Source organism: Acanthisitta chloris, unplaced genomic scaffold (genome assembly GCF_000695815.1).
Source record: "Acanthisitta chloris isolate BGI_N310 unplaced genomic scaffold, ASM69581v1 scaffold8092, whole genome shotgun sequence".
NCBI classification, from domain to species: domain Eukaryota; kingdom Metazoa; phylum Chordata; class Aves; order Passeriformes; family Acanthisittidae; genus Acanthisitta; species Acanthisitta chloris.
The window spans coordinates 2,622-21,316 of record NW_008659820.1 but is presented as its reverse complement, the minus strand read 5'-3'; the positions used below and the strand labels follow the sequence as shown (position 1 = coordinate 21,316).

General features: G+C 42.2%; 1 protein-coding gene across 1 annotated transcript; it reads left to right on the top strand.

Moving 5' to 3' along the window:
* The first annotated feature begins 407 nt into the window (after positions 1 to 407).
* On the top strand, positions 408 to 16,039 carry LOC103797343 (14-3-3 protein theta-like). Its single transcript, XM_009069551.1, has 2 exons — positions 408 to 794; positions 15,899 to 16,039. The coding sequence occupies exons 1-2, from the start codon at positions 501 to 503 to the stop codon at positions 16,037 to 16,039; spliced, it is 435 nt and encodes a 144-aa protein (XP_009067799.1). The 5' UTR covers positions 408 to 500.
* The last annotated feature ends 2,656 nt before the right edge of the window (positions 16,040 to 18,695 follow it).

Sequence of the window (18,695 nt, the reverse complement as noted above, 5' to 3'; positions counted from 1 at the left end):
GCTTCGGGCACGGGCCCCAGGCTGGGGGGTAGCCCGGGGTCCTCTTGCCTGTTAGACAGTGCGCTCACACGAGGCAAGGAAGGAAAGCAGGGCGAGGACTTTGTTCTGATGGAAAAACAGCCGTTTCCAGTGATTGGTCTGCAGGCTCCTGTCCCTGGTCAGGCACCGGGAGTGCCTTCCCCGCTGGGTTTCTAGGTCGTGGTTTCCCGCGGGATGGAGCTCTGGGACGAGTGCCTCTCCCCAGGCTTTGCGTGGAAGGGTGGGATGCTGCAGTCCATCCCTCCACGAGAAGCACCTGGAGATGGGGAGGGGAGGCAAGGCTCGCGGTGATCCCCATTTTCTGTTGGGTGGCATACAGTCCTGCAGGGTGGTGGCTGATCTTAGCATCATGGTCACTGTCTTCCTGACAGGCTCTGAGGTGCATTCTCGTGTTGGTGGTGTGACGTCCCATCTTCTCCTGCTTTTGCTCCTGCCCTGCTCTTGTCCCACTGCCAGCCACCATGGATAAGACCGAGTTGATCCAGAAAGCCAAGCTGGCTGAGCAGGCTGAGCGCTACGACGACATGGCCACCTGCATGAAGGCAGTGACGGAGCAAGGGGCCGAGCTGTCCAACGAGGAGCGCAACCTGCTCTCCGTGGCCTACAAGAACGTGGTGGGAGGGCGGCGCTCTGCGTGGAGGGTCATCTCGAGCATCGAGCAGAAGACAGACACCAGTGACAAGAAGATGCAGCTTATCAAGGACTATCGGGAGAAGGTGGAGTCTGAGCTCAGGTCCATCTGCACCACGGTGCTGGTAAGTGGGGACTTTGTGTTTTCTTCTGTTTTGTTTAAGAGGGAGAAATACAATGCTTATGTGTGCTGCTGCGGTGGGGAAAGGGCTGGGAGCTTGGCTGGGGAGTGTCGTGCAGAGTGTGATTCTGGAGTAGGGAAAATCTGTGCAGCAACTTGTACAACTGTTATGTGGGTCACTGGAGGAAGATCTGCACTATACTAGGTGCCCCATATGTGTGGAGGTATTTGAGATACTCCATTTCAAGTGTTTTTCAAGGACACTTTTGGATGGATATCTATATGATCCATATGCAGCAATTTCACCAGGTAGTTGCAGAGATGCAGGAAATTTAGCCTCATGCCTGTTCGTGTTGTGGTTAGTGAGGTAACCTGAAGAGAAAATGTGAAAACCTCTTTATTCAGATCAGAGCTAATAACTAGTTAAAAGCATTTAAAGTAACTGTGTGTCCCTTTCACTCACTTCTCATGGAGAAAAGTACTCTGGAAGGGTCTTTAAAGGACATTTTGAGTCATTTTTAATGTAAAATATGGTTTTATAAAGTAAGGCATCTATATTGAAGATGGGATATAAAGGCATGTAGAAATTGGCTTTATTAAATTCAAGCTGAATTCCCAGGAGTGTCTGTGGGATGAATTTGCACGAATTATGGAATGATTGTAAAACTGAGGTGTGGAGGCTGACAGGACACCCCAAGCATGTATTAAAGTCCGGAAATACTTCTCTGTACAAGCAGCAGAATTCTGAATGCAATCGATAGCAGGAGTGTACTGCACTGTAGTGGGAGCTCAAGAGACACATGTCAGCAGTGTGGAGGCTGCTGGACCCTGTTCTGTACGACCAGGGAGTCCTGGTTGCAGGAAGCTGCAGTAGTAATTGTGTGGCAGAGAATCTTGAGTGGCTCATTTGCTCCTCTTAGTTACGTTTTTTTTTGGTGTCTAGTATTGCTAACCTGAGAATAGGAAGAATCAAGTCTATAAGGAAATAAACAATTTTGAGGTAAACTTATCCTAGATTGGTCTAGGAGTCATGAACTTGGAAGGTTTGGAAGTAACTGAATTTTTTTGCCTGAGTAAGTGTTCTGGCTCACATACAAGAAGAGTACTTTGGATTGTGCTGAAAATGCTTATGTGCTTCCTTCTGTGCTGCCACCTAGGTTTACTTTTTCTTTTTTCCTGAATCAGTCAAACCTTTCTTTTTTTCAAGACAAGTTACCTTTTCTTGAAAATAACTTTGAACTTCATTAACTTTTAGGGATCAATTGAGTTAATTCCTTAACATGACTAAAAGTCTGTGCCTTCCAAAGAAGCTGTTTCTGCAGTTGCAGGTTCAGTTAAGTTGTAAAACTTTCACCTTTGTAAAAATGTTGTGACTTGTGTTACAGGAAACAGGAAGCCTACAAGAGTTTCGCAGAACCTGTGTGATAGTGTGCCAGCATTTGTGCTGCTCTCACTCATGCTCTCCTCTCCTCAACTCAGTGCCCCAATTCAGAACTAACTTCCTGGGTCCTCAGCATAAAGTTCACTCCTCAGACTTCTTAATCTCTTCTGTCCTCCTACCAAATCTAGTTCCTAGGAGAAGGAACTGCATAAAGTCTCATACTGGTTGCTGTGCCACCTTGACACGGAGCTTGTGTTTCCACAGGCAGGTTGATCACCTCTGAATGATACAGGTAGTGAACCACTTCACACAGTGTCTGTCCAGGAGTTACTCCCCCCACATCCAGTGGTGGACTGCAGCTACTGGTGGCTGTGCTAAGGCAAACCTCTGATGCAGGGAGAGTAAGCTCTCCTGTGCTAGCTGAATTGCTCACTGCACTCTAGGCTTTCTCTGTTCTCAGCAATGGCCTGGTTGGCAACTTGCTCCTTCCCTTCCAGCCAGGAAGGCAGCAGGAAGTGAAGACTGAAACCTAAAGCTGAGCTTGGTTGTCCTGTCCTGTCCTGCTGCAAAGATGTGCCTTCCTTTGGTAGGAGGAGATGTCAGCTATCTGCTGCAAGCCTGCCTTTTTTGCTCTCCTTGGAGGCCTGTGTACAGTTACATTCTATTCTGATGCTCTCCCTTTCCTCCTCCATCTACCACTCCTATGATCCATGAGTCAGCATCAGAGAGGTTGAAACTCCCAATGAGGAGGGATTACAAAGGACAGGATTCCCAAAGCTGAGCCACAAAATGGTTTTGGCTCCTCCTCCTTTGAATGATAATTTCGTCTGTACTAATACTGTGGTAACTGCTTGTGGCTTTTTCAGATCTCTTAAGTTGAATCTCAGATGATTTTTAATTCCAGGAAGGCAGCTAAACTGCAACAACTGCTGGCAAGTAGTATGGAAAGGTTCCTTGTCATCATCATTTGGATTTAGAAGGGTGGATGTGTTGGGTGGAGTGTGACTGCTGTTAGTCATACTACTAACAGTTTTTTCAAAAGGCTTTTTTTTTTTTTTTTTTTTAAATTACTGGTGTGGCATATTTCTAAACCTTCATTTAGAAATACTTGTGCTAGCATTGAAAATACTGCCAATTTTTTATTAAAAAGGCAGCAGCACTGAATCTGGAATTACTTTTTTCTCCTGTAAAAATGCCTCAAGCGAGTTAGGTAAAGCATTGTGTCAGGGCATGGTTTGATAAAGAACTTAAATTTAATCACCACTGGAATGCATACATTCTAAATTGTGTTGAGAAATCTATTTATAGATAGATACATGCATAAAATTAAAACTTTTACTGATTATTTAACTGTCGTTCTTTAACTGTCTTGTAAGTAGGAGTGGGTGTGATCTGAGTGCTTTAACTGTTAATTTTATGACTGGTCTTTCAGGTGAGAGTGGCTTTGTAATGTAGAAACAGTGTGACTCTGTCAAACAACTTGAACAAATGTTTTATTTGAAAGGTACACTAGGAGGTTTTATTGAAGTCCCTCTATTGATTGACTAATTCTTTGGTAATGTAGAGAATTAATGTTGAATCATCCTTTATGACTCATAGTTAAAACTGTTCTTGAAACTCCCTTCTCGAATAAAGAAACAGATTGGCAACAGAATTTTTTTCAAGGTGAAGTTGAACTATGTTTTTTCATGGACTCTCTGAGCACAAAGTTCATGTTTATTTCTATTCTGTTGAGTGATTTCAAGATGGGGATACTAGGTAATATAGGAGTGGATGCAGCAGCAACTCTCACAGAATTGGTGAAATCTTTGGGGAAACTTTGATGGATTTACCATAAAAGACCTGCATTATTGTATGTACATTCTGTTGTTTGGTGACTTCAGAGTTTTTGGGGGATCACTTTTGAATTACCCTTTCTGGGGATGCAGACTAAGCTGCTGGTTTTTCTGAGAGCCTCAGCCCCTGTGTGTGGCCATAGTTTGTAATAGTTTGTAAGGTATTCAAGCTCCTTTGTTTTTCAGACAGAACTTGTGTAAAGGAGGGGAGGACACTAGCCCTTGCCTGGAAGCACTCTCCAGTTGTAGCTTGAGGGTTTTTCCCTGTGTGTTTGGTGGCTCTCTGCATGTGTTCATTTTCTGGGTCCTGATTTGGAGCTCTTCCTGGAGCAGTAAAGATGAGATTGATAACTACTTGCCCACTGTTTAAAGTTTGATGAAGATGCAATGGCTAAAATCATTAGGGCTTGAAAACTACTGTGTCTTGATGGTTACCTGCTCATTGTGTCTCTAGCTGAAACTTAAGTGTTTTTTTTAATACGCTTTTAAGTTTTTGCATAAAAAAGCTGCAGACCCCAGGCTTTCCAGTTGTTCCCAAACATCTGGTTTTATAGTGTCCTCTGTAAACATTTTTACCTTGCGCTGTGTCGGGCCCATGTGGGCCAGTTTGTCTAGAAATGAGAGAAGGCATTCTGGACTTTTACGAATGAACAAACAGGAACATGATTTGTGCTGTTGACTCTTTCCTGTACCAGTGCCTGCAAAGAAATAATGTTGAGCTGTAAGATGCTTATTATTGCCTTCTTCTCTTGCCTTCTCCCCAAGGTTGCAGCGTTGTTCCTACTGCTGCTTTGCACAGTTAAGAAACAATAAAAGCTAATAAAAATGCGTAAAAAATCTATGTCCACATCTGATTATTATCCATTTTGTAGATCTAGTTCTAAAGTTAATAACTGAAAATGAGCAAAAATCCCCACACTAGAAGGTAATGTTCAAGAGCACAAGTTCACAGCTCCATTGAAAGTGAAGTTGGTGTTTTCTTGCAGCAGCAAATAGATTTCGTATGTTAGCCTAGGTACCTGATGACCAATAGTGGATAAGTGTCGATTATAGCCCTGGTTTTGCCAGTTGCCTGTGGCCTACAGAAGAATGAAATCTTTATTATTTTATTTTACAATGAAAAATTTGGTAGATTGAGTAGGTATCAGCTCATTGCTGCCATGCAAGCAATTTACCGGAGTTTCATGTCTTGTGAGTCGTTTGTCTCTACTTTCCTGTTTTCAGTGGACAGTTTATACAGAAATAGATGGTGTGGTAGAGGTCAAACTGAGTAAAAGGATATTACAGACAGTCTTTTTGTGCTGGGAACTATGTAGGATGCAGTTTTGTTTTCAAGGTCAGACAAGCTAATCACTTAATACTACTTTTGGACTTGCATTAGTTCTCCCACTCATGGCTGGGACAGTTTCAAGTAGGTTTTTTTACCTTTTTAAAGTCAAAGCAACTTTCATGGACTCATCCTTTGTAAGTGACTGACTAAGAGGACTGGACACTTCATGGAAGCCAGACCCTGGGTTGGAAATATTACTTCTTGGCAAATCCATAGCTGGGGGGTGAATGTGAAGCAAATGTTTAATTTGGAATAAATCATCTATTTGATGAAAAGTAATATGGAGAGAGTTATTTTTTGTGTTCTCAGCACAACTTTAACAAATGTCAATACATTTGCGATAAGAATTGTGGAACTTAATGCTTGAATGTTGTCTAGTTTAATGTGCTTGAAACTTCAGTTTGTGATCTGCACTTGACTTATTTGTAGTTGTACCTTCTCTTAGTCTTTCAGTAGGATCTGCTGATGGAATACTCACTTGTGCAAGGAAAACCAAATCCCTTTCTAAGAAACGACTGACACTTGCAGAAACAAAGCCTGGAATGCACTGAGGTTCTTGAAGTGACTGAAAGCTGTCAAGAGTCTAGATAAAAATAGTTCAAGGAATTCTGATGGTAGCTGAGGCCTCCATCCTGTGCAGACATTGCTTGCTGCCCCCTCCCTCTGCAGCTGGATACTGTCTAGAATTATTAAATTCCTTGGAGGACATTTACTGGTTTGGTGGCCTTGAGAAAATAGGATGTGCTCATTAGGTAGAATTAGACAACAAAACCACAAATTGTGTTTTTTTTCTGCTAAGACAGTGGAGCTTTTAATAGGTTTTTAAGTCACTGTCACACTTACCTGCCAGACAGTTGTCTCGCAGGCACTTAGATATCAATATGATAGGTGCCTTTTTGAAGTAAAACATAGAAGCCTGTATATCAGAGAGATGGAACTTGATGAGCAAAGAACACACTTGAGCTTGAAGGTTATTAGCGATTGATTCCTTCATATTGGGGTTGTTTAGCACATTATTAAAGCAGTAGATTGCACCAATTTCTGTATAGACACAGAACTGGCTTTCCAGTTTGTGCTGGGGGATACTCGATTTTAAGAGGAGAGTAATGAGGAGAAGGGTGGGGGTGGGGGTGGTAGAAGTGCATAGGTATGCTTTGTAAGTTTGGCAGGTGAAGGTGTGTGCTTGATTAATTAGTGTCTTCTTACTTGTGTAGATCTTATCCCTGTCTTAATTTACACTCTTGGTCTATGAAAATGATGGGCCTATTGCTCCTGGAGGTTACTTGCTGCTTTAAGTGCTTTTGTACTTGCCAGTAAACTTGAAGCTAATTTTATTTCAGACAAATAAGGTAAGTAAGATTGTTCTTGAACACTGCATTTGTAGCACTTACTTAGTGTAGCTCCAAGTTCTTTGGACAGGTATTACAAGTTCCTCTTCATCTTTATGCTTCCCAGGATACCGGAACCAATATCAGAATGCTTCAGCAGAGCTTACTGCTGATTTTTAAGCTTGTTATTTGCTAATTGATGTTGTAGATCTGACTATATGACAGTGCCCAGTTGGGCACTTACACAGGAGGCAGTTTCACATCCTGTGGTCTGTGCATCCACCGAAACATCAGGTGTAAAGACCTAGGAACTGGAAGTCCTGGATTAGCTATGATTCTGCTTGTGCCTTTCTCTTATTTTTGTTAAAGGAATCGAGGGTTTGATTTACCAGTTTCTAACATTGATGAAGGTTTATTACTTGCTCTATCAATCTTTATTCTGTCCTTTAACTTACATCATCCATTCACTGAAGTAGTTGGGTATAGGAGTCATGTTCGGGCCTGGAAACAGAAAAAATTCCATTTGCTCTGATAGTGAGCTTTTTTAATACATTCCTTATACTCTTAACTGACTGACAGCCACATATTTCCTGAATAAAACTTCTTCAGGTAGTTCTGTTCTGAAGTTGAATACATTTTGCCAAATTCTTGTATGCAGGAACTGTTTTAAATGGAAGGAGGTAGCAGGGCCTCAACAAGATAGTCAGGGCTCATTTGCTATGAAAAATTGTTGTATCCAGGCTATCTGAAATTTTGGGGTTTGTGACTTAAAGGTTAAACTTGTAGGTTGTCTCATCTGGGGGACAACTAATTACTGGCACACTCCTAATACACTGAATGAAGTAGTAAATTGCTGGATTTCCTTCAAGATGAAGTAGGACAATGGAAAAGGCTCTACTGCTGCACTAAGTGATGGGAAGAAAGTGCATCTGTTGCATTATCATTCTGAATTTCAGTGATTCCGAGCCACTGATCAAGGGCTCCCAAACAGAGAGCAGAACTGAAGCCAGCAAAAATTTTAGGGCTTCCAGAGTTTATTATCATGAAAGACCTAGTTTTAAAAATTCATTGTTAATATAAGGGCAGCACACCTTAAGCCCCTGTAACTCCTGCATGCTGCTGTTCCTTTTGAGTATTGTTGGTCTAGATATGTCTCGGTCATTTAATCACACTTTTGGGCTTCTGTAGCTGCAGAACACTTTAAAGGAAAATTTAGACATTTCTGTTTGATTCTGTCATATTATGGAAGGTCACAAATGGAGGATGCTGGAAGAGGCTCTTGTATGGTCAGGATTCTGAAGGCAAGAATTTGGTGTCTCTAATGCTTGTTTACTAAGGGGAGAAGAACATTTGAGGTATTTTGAGGAGTTAGAAATATGAAAAATGCAATTGTGGAAGAATGTTAGAATCAATTTGAATAAATCTGATATCATGAAAATTTTCCTGAAGGTTTTTGGCTGTGTTGTATGGCCGTTACTTCAGCAAAAAATTATAATTGTTGAAAAGGGGAATGACTTTCTTTTTTGAAGACTCATTTCTACATTTGGCAAGGGGGAAACTGGAAAACTTCAGGTTCTTCCATAAAAACTTGAATAATTCTTTGACTTTCAGTGGATTGTTCATTTTGTCTGATGAAAATCTATAGAAAGGAGAACTTGAATTTCTGTACACTTCTAGCTCTTGGCTTATTTGGTTCCCTGGGGACCACAGAACTTTCTAACTTCTTGTTTTAGGAGAAATGTAAGCAGTGAGTGTAAATTCTAGATTAAATTAATCTCAACCCCAGGTGGGAATAGTGTGGGCAGATGTGTTGCAGCTCAGGCTTCCAGTGTATTTGTTAAGCAGGATTCCAGATACTTCATTCAGGGCCAATCCCAAGTATTGACTGCCAGTTTTTAAAGCTATTTAGACAAAGATACGGAACCAAATGGAAAAGATGAATTAGGTCACCCTCTCTGTTTCCATGTCAGGTTTGTCTCTGCTTTCAGCAGTGCTTTGTCAGGTCATCTTAAGGCCATGCCATTGCTGGAAAGGTGCACACATACTTTCCTCAACACATATACTGAACCACCAATAGTCTTAAGAGGTCTGTATGAAAATTACTAAATGTTCTTCCAAAAGGAGTTGATGCATAGAGCTTCAGTCCTGAAGAATGAAGAACTAACCTTCGCTGAATTACACTGTTGAAAGAAAAGTGATCTTACAGTGTCGGCAGGGGACTCTCCCTTCCTGTCAAGAAAACAACCACTGAATGTTAAAACACACCTAGGCTGCAGTGAGTCATACTGTGGACTTTGGAATGACTGATTATACTTGAAATAGTTGAGAAGTCTTAAATACCAATTTGCCTGATGATTAGAACAGCAGTCGTTGGTGTGGGCTCAGACCTTTCAATAAGGCTTCTCCTCACAAATTATCTGTGCTGTCAGACACTTTGGAACATTTGATGTGTTTTAATTTCCATTAAAATTAGATTAAGGGAATTTGCTGGTCTGAGCTGCCTCACCAACTTCTTAGCTTTGCTTTTTGACTGCAGTTAGGGTGGAAACCATTTCCCTGTATGCTGCTTGTAAGTTTTTTTCCCCAATTTGATTCTGGGTGGACCTTCAGAAATACTTGAGACTGAAGGACTTTTGCAAGTGTTATGCATGCTGCAGCCCTGGCTAAGTTTATGCAGTGTCACACACTGCACATCTGTGCCTGTGGGATGGAGGCTGCTCACCACCTGGATGGGACAGTGGTGTTGAATCCATGTTCAGGGTGTTGAGTTAACTTGCTAAAAAAAGCGGTGTTGACATGCACTCTGTGCATGTGCATTATTTTTCGGGAACCTTGTCTCAAAATAGGTTTATTTCATAACAGTTTCTTCTCTAGCATGTGACTTTTTGATTCTGTGGGGTTTGGCCAGTAAGTGTGTGCTATTACAGCCATGTACAATGTTAAGTAATCAGTTCCTTGCTGTCACCCAGGTAACTTCTGTTCTGGTGGATAGCTTCAGTACTCTTGAAAAAACAAAACAAACGCAAAAGTACTTAAAAGTTCAAATAGGCAACATTCAATGTCAGCCAGGAAGGGAAGGAACGTCTAGGAAACAGCAATAGAACTCAATCTAGTTCCTGCAAGACCCAGTGGAATGGCAGCGCCTCCTCTGCTGGCAGGGCTGAGGACACCTGGACAGTAGAGAGCTGCCTTTTTCCTTTTCTTTTTTCATATAATTGAACTTTTCCCATTATGCAGTTAGGAGGAATATAAGTTTTTAAAATATTGCATGCATTGATATTGATTAGTTTGTTCTGTCAAAAATAAAGAAAAATATTAATGCTATTGGATTATCTTTTCCTAGGATGCTTCAAGTCTGCTGAAGGGCATTGTCTTAAATTACTACAACCTGCAAATACCAATTACTTCCCACAAACTGTTTCAATGTTTGCTTTAAAAATAGCATTAAAAATTATATGCCCAGAGGATGAAGATGGTGTTGAAATTAGATATTTTTTTAAAGAACTGGAAGATATATGTGCTTTTGGCTCAAGAATATTGCTGAAACAGTCTGACTTACAAATCAAACTTTATATAATACAGACTTTATTCAGAAAACTCTATGCCAGCCATTTCGAACATTGACACATTCCTCCTTGCTAAATACCATGCAGCAGCTTAACCAGTTTATACTCATGAGAACAAACTTGTGGAAAGCATTGCTGCTTGGGATGGTTGCTTTTACATGGACCTTTCCTTCTGGTGGAGCAAAAGTAATGATGAAGTGTACACTCAGTGAGAAATGCAAATGACAATGTCAATTAGTCTTTTGCTAGCAGAACATTAAAAATAACTCGGTTCTGGTGATGTGACCCATACATGTGATAGGTGTTGACGTCTGAGTGATGGTGGCATTGTAAATATTTTGGGTTACTTGAGTTTACCACATTGAAAACTTCTGTTAGTACCTAGGCACATGATACCTTTAGCTTGCTTTGAAAATTAGCCTCAAACTACTTGTGATGAGTAGGTAGTTTCTGGAGCTGACCTGTTTGTGTTCATCCTCTGGCTCTGAAGTGTGAAGAATATATCCATCAGCTAGTGGTATTGGAATCTATGAGGAGAGTTAGGTATTTGCTTTTCTTATTGAAGTCAGTTCTAAATGGCAGAAGTGCTGAAGGCAGCTAAGAGGTCAGTTTGGTATTCAAGACTTTTTTTCCAGATTCAGCTTTGCTGTTGAGGTTTATTTTTTTATATAGCTGAATACGTGGGAAGAGAGAACAGCACAGATCACACAGCAGTGGTGTTTTTCTGCCACTTGAACCTACTCCATAGTTAAATTGTACAGCAAGTGTTCATTGTACACTGCCATTGAACTTGATGCCTCAATCAGTGCTGCCTTTTCAAATAGGCTTACATGGGGAGAGGTTGGTGGGACTCCCTGGTTTGATGACACCTTCTTTAAAAAGGTGCTGCCCTGAAAACATGTAACACAAAGCGTATGTGGAGTGGGACTGGCACATGAACTGCAGGGGGCTGTGCACAGGGTATTGTAAGGAGAGGCTGGCTGGATGCATACACCACAAATAATCATGGAGCTGTGTCTTCGGGGAGCTGCTTTGTCTGTGTCAGACACTTGAAGTAAAGATATGGCTGGCATACTCCTTCAGGGCATGCTTTCCATGAAGCTGAAACAATGGGGAAGAGATGAGAGCAGATGTATTGACTTAATATTTCTGGCTCAGGTTAATTGCAGTGGTCAGTGAACACCACATGTTCAATCCTTGATCCTGCTTAAAGCAGAGGGGAAAAGGGAGTGAGAGAGAACAGTTATTCAGTTGGGAAAGAACAGAAGTAGAGCTGGAGAAGGATCCAAAAAGGCAATTGAATTGTAACTTTCATTTAGCATGTAGAGGAAAAAGTGCCAGTGGAGAGAAAAAGGAAAAAAAGTACTTTTCAGCTTTAAAGGGAGAAGTGGATTGCTGCCAGGCTTCCAGCCTGCTCCCCGTAGCTTTTTCAGGCAGCTGCAGGTCTTTTCCAGGGACTGGTAGCCCTTTCTTGCTGTCTTGTCTTTCACAGATAAATAAATAAACTTGCCTTCTGTGGGATGGGAAAAGAATATCATATACAAGACTATGATGTTGTTAGGGTGACAGGAGCGTTAGCACACTGTGAATGTAGAAATAAATTGAGATGGATGAGCAACACTAATGGAAGAAGTGGGGTGGGAAACCCTCACACTACAGGAGGACCAGCAGGGCACTGGGGAAAAATGTCAGTGTAAGGGAAGCAGCAGCTACCAACCATGGACTGTCACACTGCAAACCTGCAGTAATGCAGCCACAGCAGGACACCAAGGGCCTGCCTGAGGTTAGAGTCCTCATTCCTGTGTCTTCATACTGCTTATGGTTATGCAGTCGCCCCCAGCAGGGCAGGCCAGTGCCTCAAGCAGTGTGTGGCTTTCCTAGCCGTGTCTGAGGCACATTTGTTGTCAAGCACATATCTGCTGTTGTTCACGGGGCAAGAAAGTAATGGGAACAGTTGCAACTCGTAAGGGATAGTGGCAACTGTATATTGGTACGTACGTAAGAGGGATGGACATGTTTGCTATAGGTGAACATGGATGGCAGTCTGCTGTATTGACTGACTTCAGCATGCAGTCACACCTGTGGTAGTGCTTGTCTCTCCCGAGGTAAAGTTATCAACCAAAATTTTTATGTTGGTGGAGGTCTGCTTCATTGTTCTAGCTGCCTGTATTCATGTTACTTACTATCAACAGATGTTTAAGGATTCCTGACTATTTGCTGTCTGATGGAAGGATAGAAAAGCCCAAGCAGGGAGAGATAAGAGAACAGATGTAGGAAATCTTGAATTTTCCTGGCTATTCCTGACTCACAACAGTTAAAGTAAATCATTTGGCTCATTGTGCTGTCTGCTCTTGCTGTCCTGCCAGCGTTTTGTCTGTTAGAGGGAGGGTAAGATGCCTTCCAGGAAATGATGATGATATCCTGAGATGAATGGCTCACTAAGTATACCAAATACATTATTTGAAAGATAACGTTTAGCCTGATATATAATTAGTTTCACTCAAAGTCCGTTTGGATTCTGTTCTATCCCATACGATTCATAAATGAGATCTTGTTCCTTTTAAGGCTATTAAAACACCGAAATTGGATAGGTAAAGTCCAGAATGGGGATATTCCACCCTATGTGACGGGGACATAGGTCTCCTCTTTACCATGTGCTGTGTAAGGATTAGGAGGCCCTCAAGATGAGCTGGAAGTGGGAGCTGCTGTCTGGGCAACTCAGCTCTTCCACCTGAGGAGTGCCTAGGAAATAACATAATCTTTACCGTCTGCAAAACCACAGTTCACTCTCAGCATCCACTTTTTTTCTTTGAGTTTCTCCAAAATCTGCATGGAACCACTGGTTTTCAGACCTGCATAGTGAAGGCAACACTTTCAGGATGCACTCACAGGCCACAGTGCTGCTTGCATGTTGATAGGGATGGAGCCATGGCAGAGTCCCTTGGTGTTCCTGGAAGAAGTGTGTAGCCTACCCCATCTTGGGGCAGAGTGGCGTGGGGGAAAGTTGGCATGAATGCTCTAGGGAGTGTAGGTTTCAGATTCAGCTTGAATTGGACATGCTAAGGCTTTCCTGTAAATGGTATTTCGATTCCAGAGTTAGTGCTTTTAAGTCATAACCAAGCCAGATGAGTTATGCACAGTAGTCTAGTGCTAGAGCTACCTCCAAAGACAGAATTTTCTAATAAGATCAGTAATATTTTTGTGTACTAAGCTTGCATAAAAGGAAAATGACTATTTGTTCCCTTCTCAATGTAGTTGTAACATCTTGAAAAGCTTTATTTCAGCATTTAAATGAAGAATCAAAGTTAAGTTTTTGTCCAGTGACTGGTTTAAAATGCCACACAGCATGTCTTTCTTGTCTGGTCAGTGCTCCTTAAACTGTGGCATAGTTTTTCACAGCCAATCTGAGCACGTGGATAAATCCCTTCTCTTCTGTCTAACACTTTCCTGGCCTGTAGAGGCTGCTGGTTACTGTTGGAGCATGATGGATCTGAGGAACATCTCTAAACCTAGGTGTACTGTGTCACGTTTATCATTCTGGGAAGTTTCTTGTAAAATCTAACTTCTGTATTAGACTTGAGGTTACTGCATTGTTGTGTCTGAGACTGAAACTGGTTTTTGTAGGGTTGAGCTTTTGTGGCTGGTGTGGACATTGTCACAGGAGAAAACACACAGTCAAAATGTGGAGTTTTTTCATTGCAGAAACCTGTAGGGTGGGAGTAACTCATTCTGATGTGGAATGACTCATGCACAATAACAGTGTTAATGTGGGGTTGTGGTACCTGTCTGCCTACTACCTCTTAACTCTGGTTTTGAAACATACCTATGGTTTTGCTTTTTCCATAACACCAGTGAGATACACTGTTCCATATGCTTGCTCAAGCCCTTGCATACTCCACTGTGTTAAACTGCTATACAAATTCCTCACTTAGCCCTTTGCCAAACTAGCCAGTGTCTAGGCTTTAGCACTGGTTTTATAGCCTTACAGAAACTGCTAAAAATGTCTCTGATGTGGTAAGTGCCAGAGTATATCAGGCTCAGTGTCATCTTAACCCTCCTGTTTTCTCTGGGGTGGTGTCAAGAGCACTTGTAGCTTTTTACTGTTTCCTAGTGCCTTGATGGGAGAGCTCTGGAGGAGCTTGTCTGGGCACTATGTTCAATATTACATCAATGGGTCCCATGCTGTGGGGATGCAAAATTGCTTTTATCACCCAATTGGACGTACCCTACTACAAGTGTCTGTTTAAAATAATCACCAGCACCTCAAGAGGACTGGGAATGAGTAAACGCTCTCAGCTGGATTGCTCTGCTGCCACTGGTTATTAAAGGAAGCAATAATGGCATGGTGGTGTGCATAGGAAGTAGGTTTGGGTCTGCAATAAGCTCATTTTGTGATTGTACTGCTATAGTAGCCAAGGAAAGTGCTGTGGATTTTTGTGCTGAAAGCTTACAGTTCCTTAAACATTTTCCTTGTAGCTGCTTCATAAATTTGGATACACATTCCTGCAACAAAAATCTTACTTAACTAGCCAGTTGCAAGCTTTGTGGAAACTTTCTACTCCTTTCATGACCTCTTTATTTTCCAAATAAGTGAATGCGGATCTTTATCACTTCAGTTCCTAGCGTGAAGTTGCTCTGAGTATTGCAGGGTTTCCTTGAGTCTACTGGAACTTAAATCTTTTGTCAACTCTGGAGAATGTGGGTGGTTGTGGTAATGAACTGGGTAAAATCTCTAGGGTTCAGGGTTGAGGTCAGCCAGAAGCTGCTCTCTGCCTTGTCAGTTCGCTGAAGTTCTCCCTTTGCTGGGGGAGAATCCTTTACCTCTTCTCTCCTTTGCCTTCACCCCCGTCTTCGAAGGACTAGGAGGCCTTGCAGCCTTGAAGGGAGATTTACGTTCTCTTGCTGGAGGTTTAAACCTCTCCTTGTCCAGGTTATCAGGTAGGGCAGCTGTGAGCAAGAGGAGTGATGCTGGCAGCAGCTGGGGGTGTGCTGGAGGGCGCTGTACAGCTCTTCCATTCCCGGGAGCGGGAGCAGCAGGGCCCATATGAAGGATGTGCCTCCCTGCTGTGCTAGAGCAGGTGTTACTGTACAGCCTGGCAAAGAGCTGGTGCATTCTGGTTTGGCTGCTGACTGGATGGGTTTGAATCCTTGGCTATCTGTGGTAGGTGGGCTGGAGATTGCTTAGCACAAGTGTAATAAACACAATTTATGCAAGAAAGAGTTGTTTTTCTTTTTCCCGTGAAGTGGAAATAAGGTCTTATTTATAAATAGCTTTGAAACTTTCTGCATAGTGTTTCATTTTTCCAGTAAAAGCTTACTCATTTGCAGTGTTTTAGAAATGAGAAGTGCATGTCCTGAAACTAAACTTGGCCCAGAAACTGCACCAGTAAACCTTTTGTTACGTTTTCTGCAGTCTGATCAGTCTGACTGTTCATGTCATTTCTAGCTTTGTGCCTTTACACAGTTTGTTGAAGTAAGCATGCATCTATCTGAAATGCCCTTTTTGCCATGTAGGAAACATTTTCCTACATGGCAATGTTTCCTTTTTGCCATGTAGGAAACATTGGAGTCTGTCCAAACTCTCTGGAGAGAGGAAAAATAGATTGAACTTAGTTGCAGTGGTGTATGCAATTATGTCAATGTCTGGTTTTTTTGGTGGTTGTTTCAGGAGCTGTTGGACAAATATTTAATAGCTAATGCAACTAACCCAGAGAGCAAGGTCTTCTACCTGAAGATGAAGGGAGACTACTTCCGATACCTTGCTGAAGTTGCCTGTGGTGATGACAGAAAACGTAAGTACCTTTCATAGCTGAAGAACTCTAGTCTGTGGGTAAGGGAACAGTGAAGCACAGACCAGTATCTGCCCCTGAATTCACGTAAGTTAGCTGAGTCTCAGTTGGAAATATCCAGTGTTCACACAAACGGTAAAATTCTGAATAGACCTTAAGCATAATGTGCCGGGGAATTTTAGCTGGTGTTCCTGTCATGTACTCTATATTTCTGGATAGTTATTATGTTTATTCAGAGCTTCTGGAAAACAATGTAGGTGAAGGTCTGCTAACATATTTAGTGTTTGTTTGTAATTCTTTACTAAATTTAAGTTGGTGGCGGAGAGTAATGTTTTTACTCCACACTGGGGTCCTCTTTATCTACACGTTTTTAAAGAAGCAACAAAATTACTAGCTCAGTACGCTGGCTAAAAAGCGTTGGCTGCACTCTGAAGTGGTTGATTTTCATGCGGATAATACTGTCCCTGTAATTCTAGTTTGCCCTTTTGGATCCAGCAGAAAAGGCCTGGAAAACTTCACAGCTGATACCGACACTTGATACTGGGCATCCTGAGAATGTAGAATATTCCTAGAACTTAGAACATGTGCATAGGTGGTTTTAAGTACCTCAGGAATATCCTCTGGGAAAGATTTTAACTTCTTTGTTCAGAGAATGTGTTGAATTAACTATTAGAGCTGACTTGCAAGGTGCCCAGATGCTGTTGTGATGTTAAAAACTCTTGGTATGGCATAAGGTAGTGGAATATTTCTGCATAACAAACTAAAATTAGCAGTAATGCTGTGACACAATGGAGCTGGGCTGCCGGAGCTGGGAGTGCTGAAGCGCCTGTCCCCTGGGGCTGGGCATGGGAGGCATCTGACTGTGTTGACTGGTTGAAACCCATTGAATTGCAAAGTGGGAGGACAGGGCTGATTGTCACTTGAAATAAAGGCTTTGTTCGTCTCTGTGTATTGTAAAAGTGCTTAAGTTGAAAGATGAAGATACACAAAATGGAGTAAAAGTCTTTGCATTAATGAGTTGCGTTCAGAAATTCTTAACCCTTAATCTGATTCGAATGATAGCAGCAGGTCCAAGTGTAGCAGGGAAAACTTGTCTTTGGCTTTCACAAAGATGATCTGATTATATTTTGTCTCAAGCAACAGTGACAAATCTGTGGGTTTGTCCAAGCAGGGAAATAGCAGCTTATCTTGGCTGAGATGCCTGCCTTCAAAGTGCCGTGCGGGCTGCTGTGCGTGCTTGCAGTGGAGGAGGGATTGATAACCTCATTAGCAGATCCTGGTGATGGTTAGCTGGGAAGTTACAGCTTATGTGTATCACTGTGCAGACAGCCTGTGCTTGATTTCTTGCAAACTTCTGCCAGTTTTGCTTTAAGCTGTTCTGATGCATCTGTTTATTTTCTCAGCTTCAAATACATTTTAGGTACTTTAAAACTAATTTATTTCTTGGATCTGCTAGGGTTTTTTGCCTTTTTCTTTTGTGTTCTCAACAGATTTGTAGTCCATTAGCACTCATTGTAATGTATGTACTGAAAACCTCAAATCTATTTTGACTCCTGAATACTGACTGGATTTTACTTATGAAACTTTTTTCCAGTACTTTCTAGAGCAATTCCAGTGTTAGCTCCCTCAGAGCTGTATTCTGAGCTCTGACAATGGCCTTCCTTTTCCTGCAGTCTCCTTCCATTCTGCAACATGTTTAAGGTGGCTGTTGGCCCTTTTGGTTGTCTATCAGAAGTGAATCTCGAATAGAGTATAGGTAGAACTCCTGAAGTACTCTCTGGCCTGGTATCCTGGTTCTAGCCAAAACTTTCAGCAGCCAGGAAGGACACACTATGACCCTGGGGTTATTCCATGCCACCTCACATCATGCAAAGGGGACGGGGCACGTACCTTCGGCTGGGCTGGGTTCAGTGTGCTGTGCGTTTGCCTCTTGTACACTCTGTTAATACAGTTGTTACTGTTCATTTTCTTACTTCGTTGCTGTTTCTTAGTAAGCTGTTCTTATCTCAACCCCTGATCTTTACCTTTTGTGCTTCCAGTTCTCTCCATCCTGTCGCAGGGGGGAGGAATGCATGGTCGGGAGGGTTTCAGTGGAAACACTAATTTGAAGAATACCACTCCTAAACCATGACAGCCTTATTTGGTACCCAAAGTGGGGCTCGAAGGGTTGAGATAACAACAGATTTGACCAGACTGGGTTGGAAAGGAATTTGCTATCAACATTTGCTGCATTATGTCCAGAACCACTGGTGTCAATGTTTTGTCTGTTCACCTGGTTGTGGTAGCTCATCCTGTATGCACTCCCATGTTTGAAATATGCACTCCTTGCAATGTTTAATTTCAAAGCAGGGAGGAAGATCAGGATTGTTTTGTTGCTGTACTGTGTGATATCAGCATTGGACATGATAACATCAGGTGCAATGAGGGTCATTTGATCTGTGTGTTCAGTGTTGCCTTCCTGCTCTTACTTTGGGTGCCACCTCTGGGGATTCATTGATAACCATACCCAGTCCATGGGAAGAGCAGGGCAGGATGATTTTCCCCAGCTTTTTACCCCCTTTTCCTCCTTCAGGCTTGTTACAACAGCTCTTGAGAATTTTGTATTTCCTTTGGCCATTAAGGAAAGTGTGTACTTGGTGCTAGGGCTGCTAGGTCTCCTCAGTGTAGTCAGAACCA

Excerpts from the sequence above, each read along its gene's own strand:
- LOC103797343 (XM_009069551.1), top strand. The coding sequence starts at position 501 with ATGGATAAGACCGAGTTGATCCAGAAAGCCAAGCTGGCTGAGCAGGCT. Across the intron at positions 795-15,898 it reads CCATCTGCACCACGGTGCTG|GAGCTGTTGGACAAATATTT; the intron begins GTAAGTGGGGAC and ends TGGTTGTTTCAG.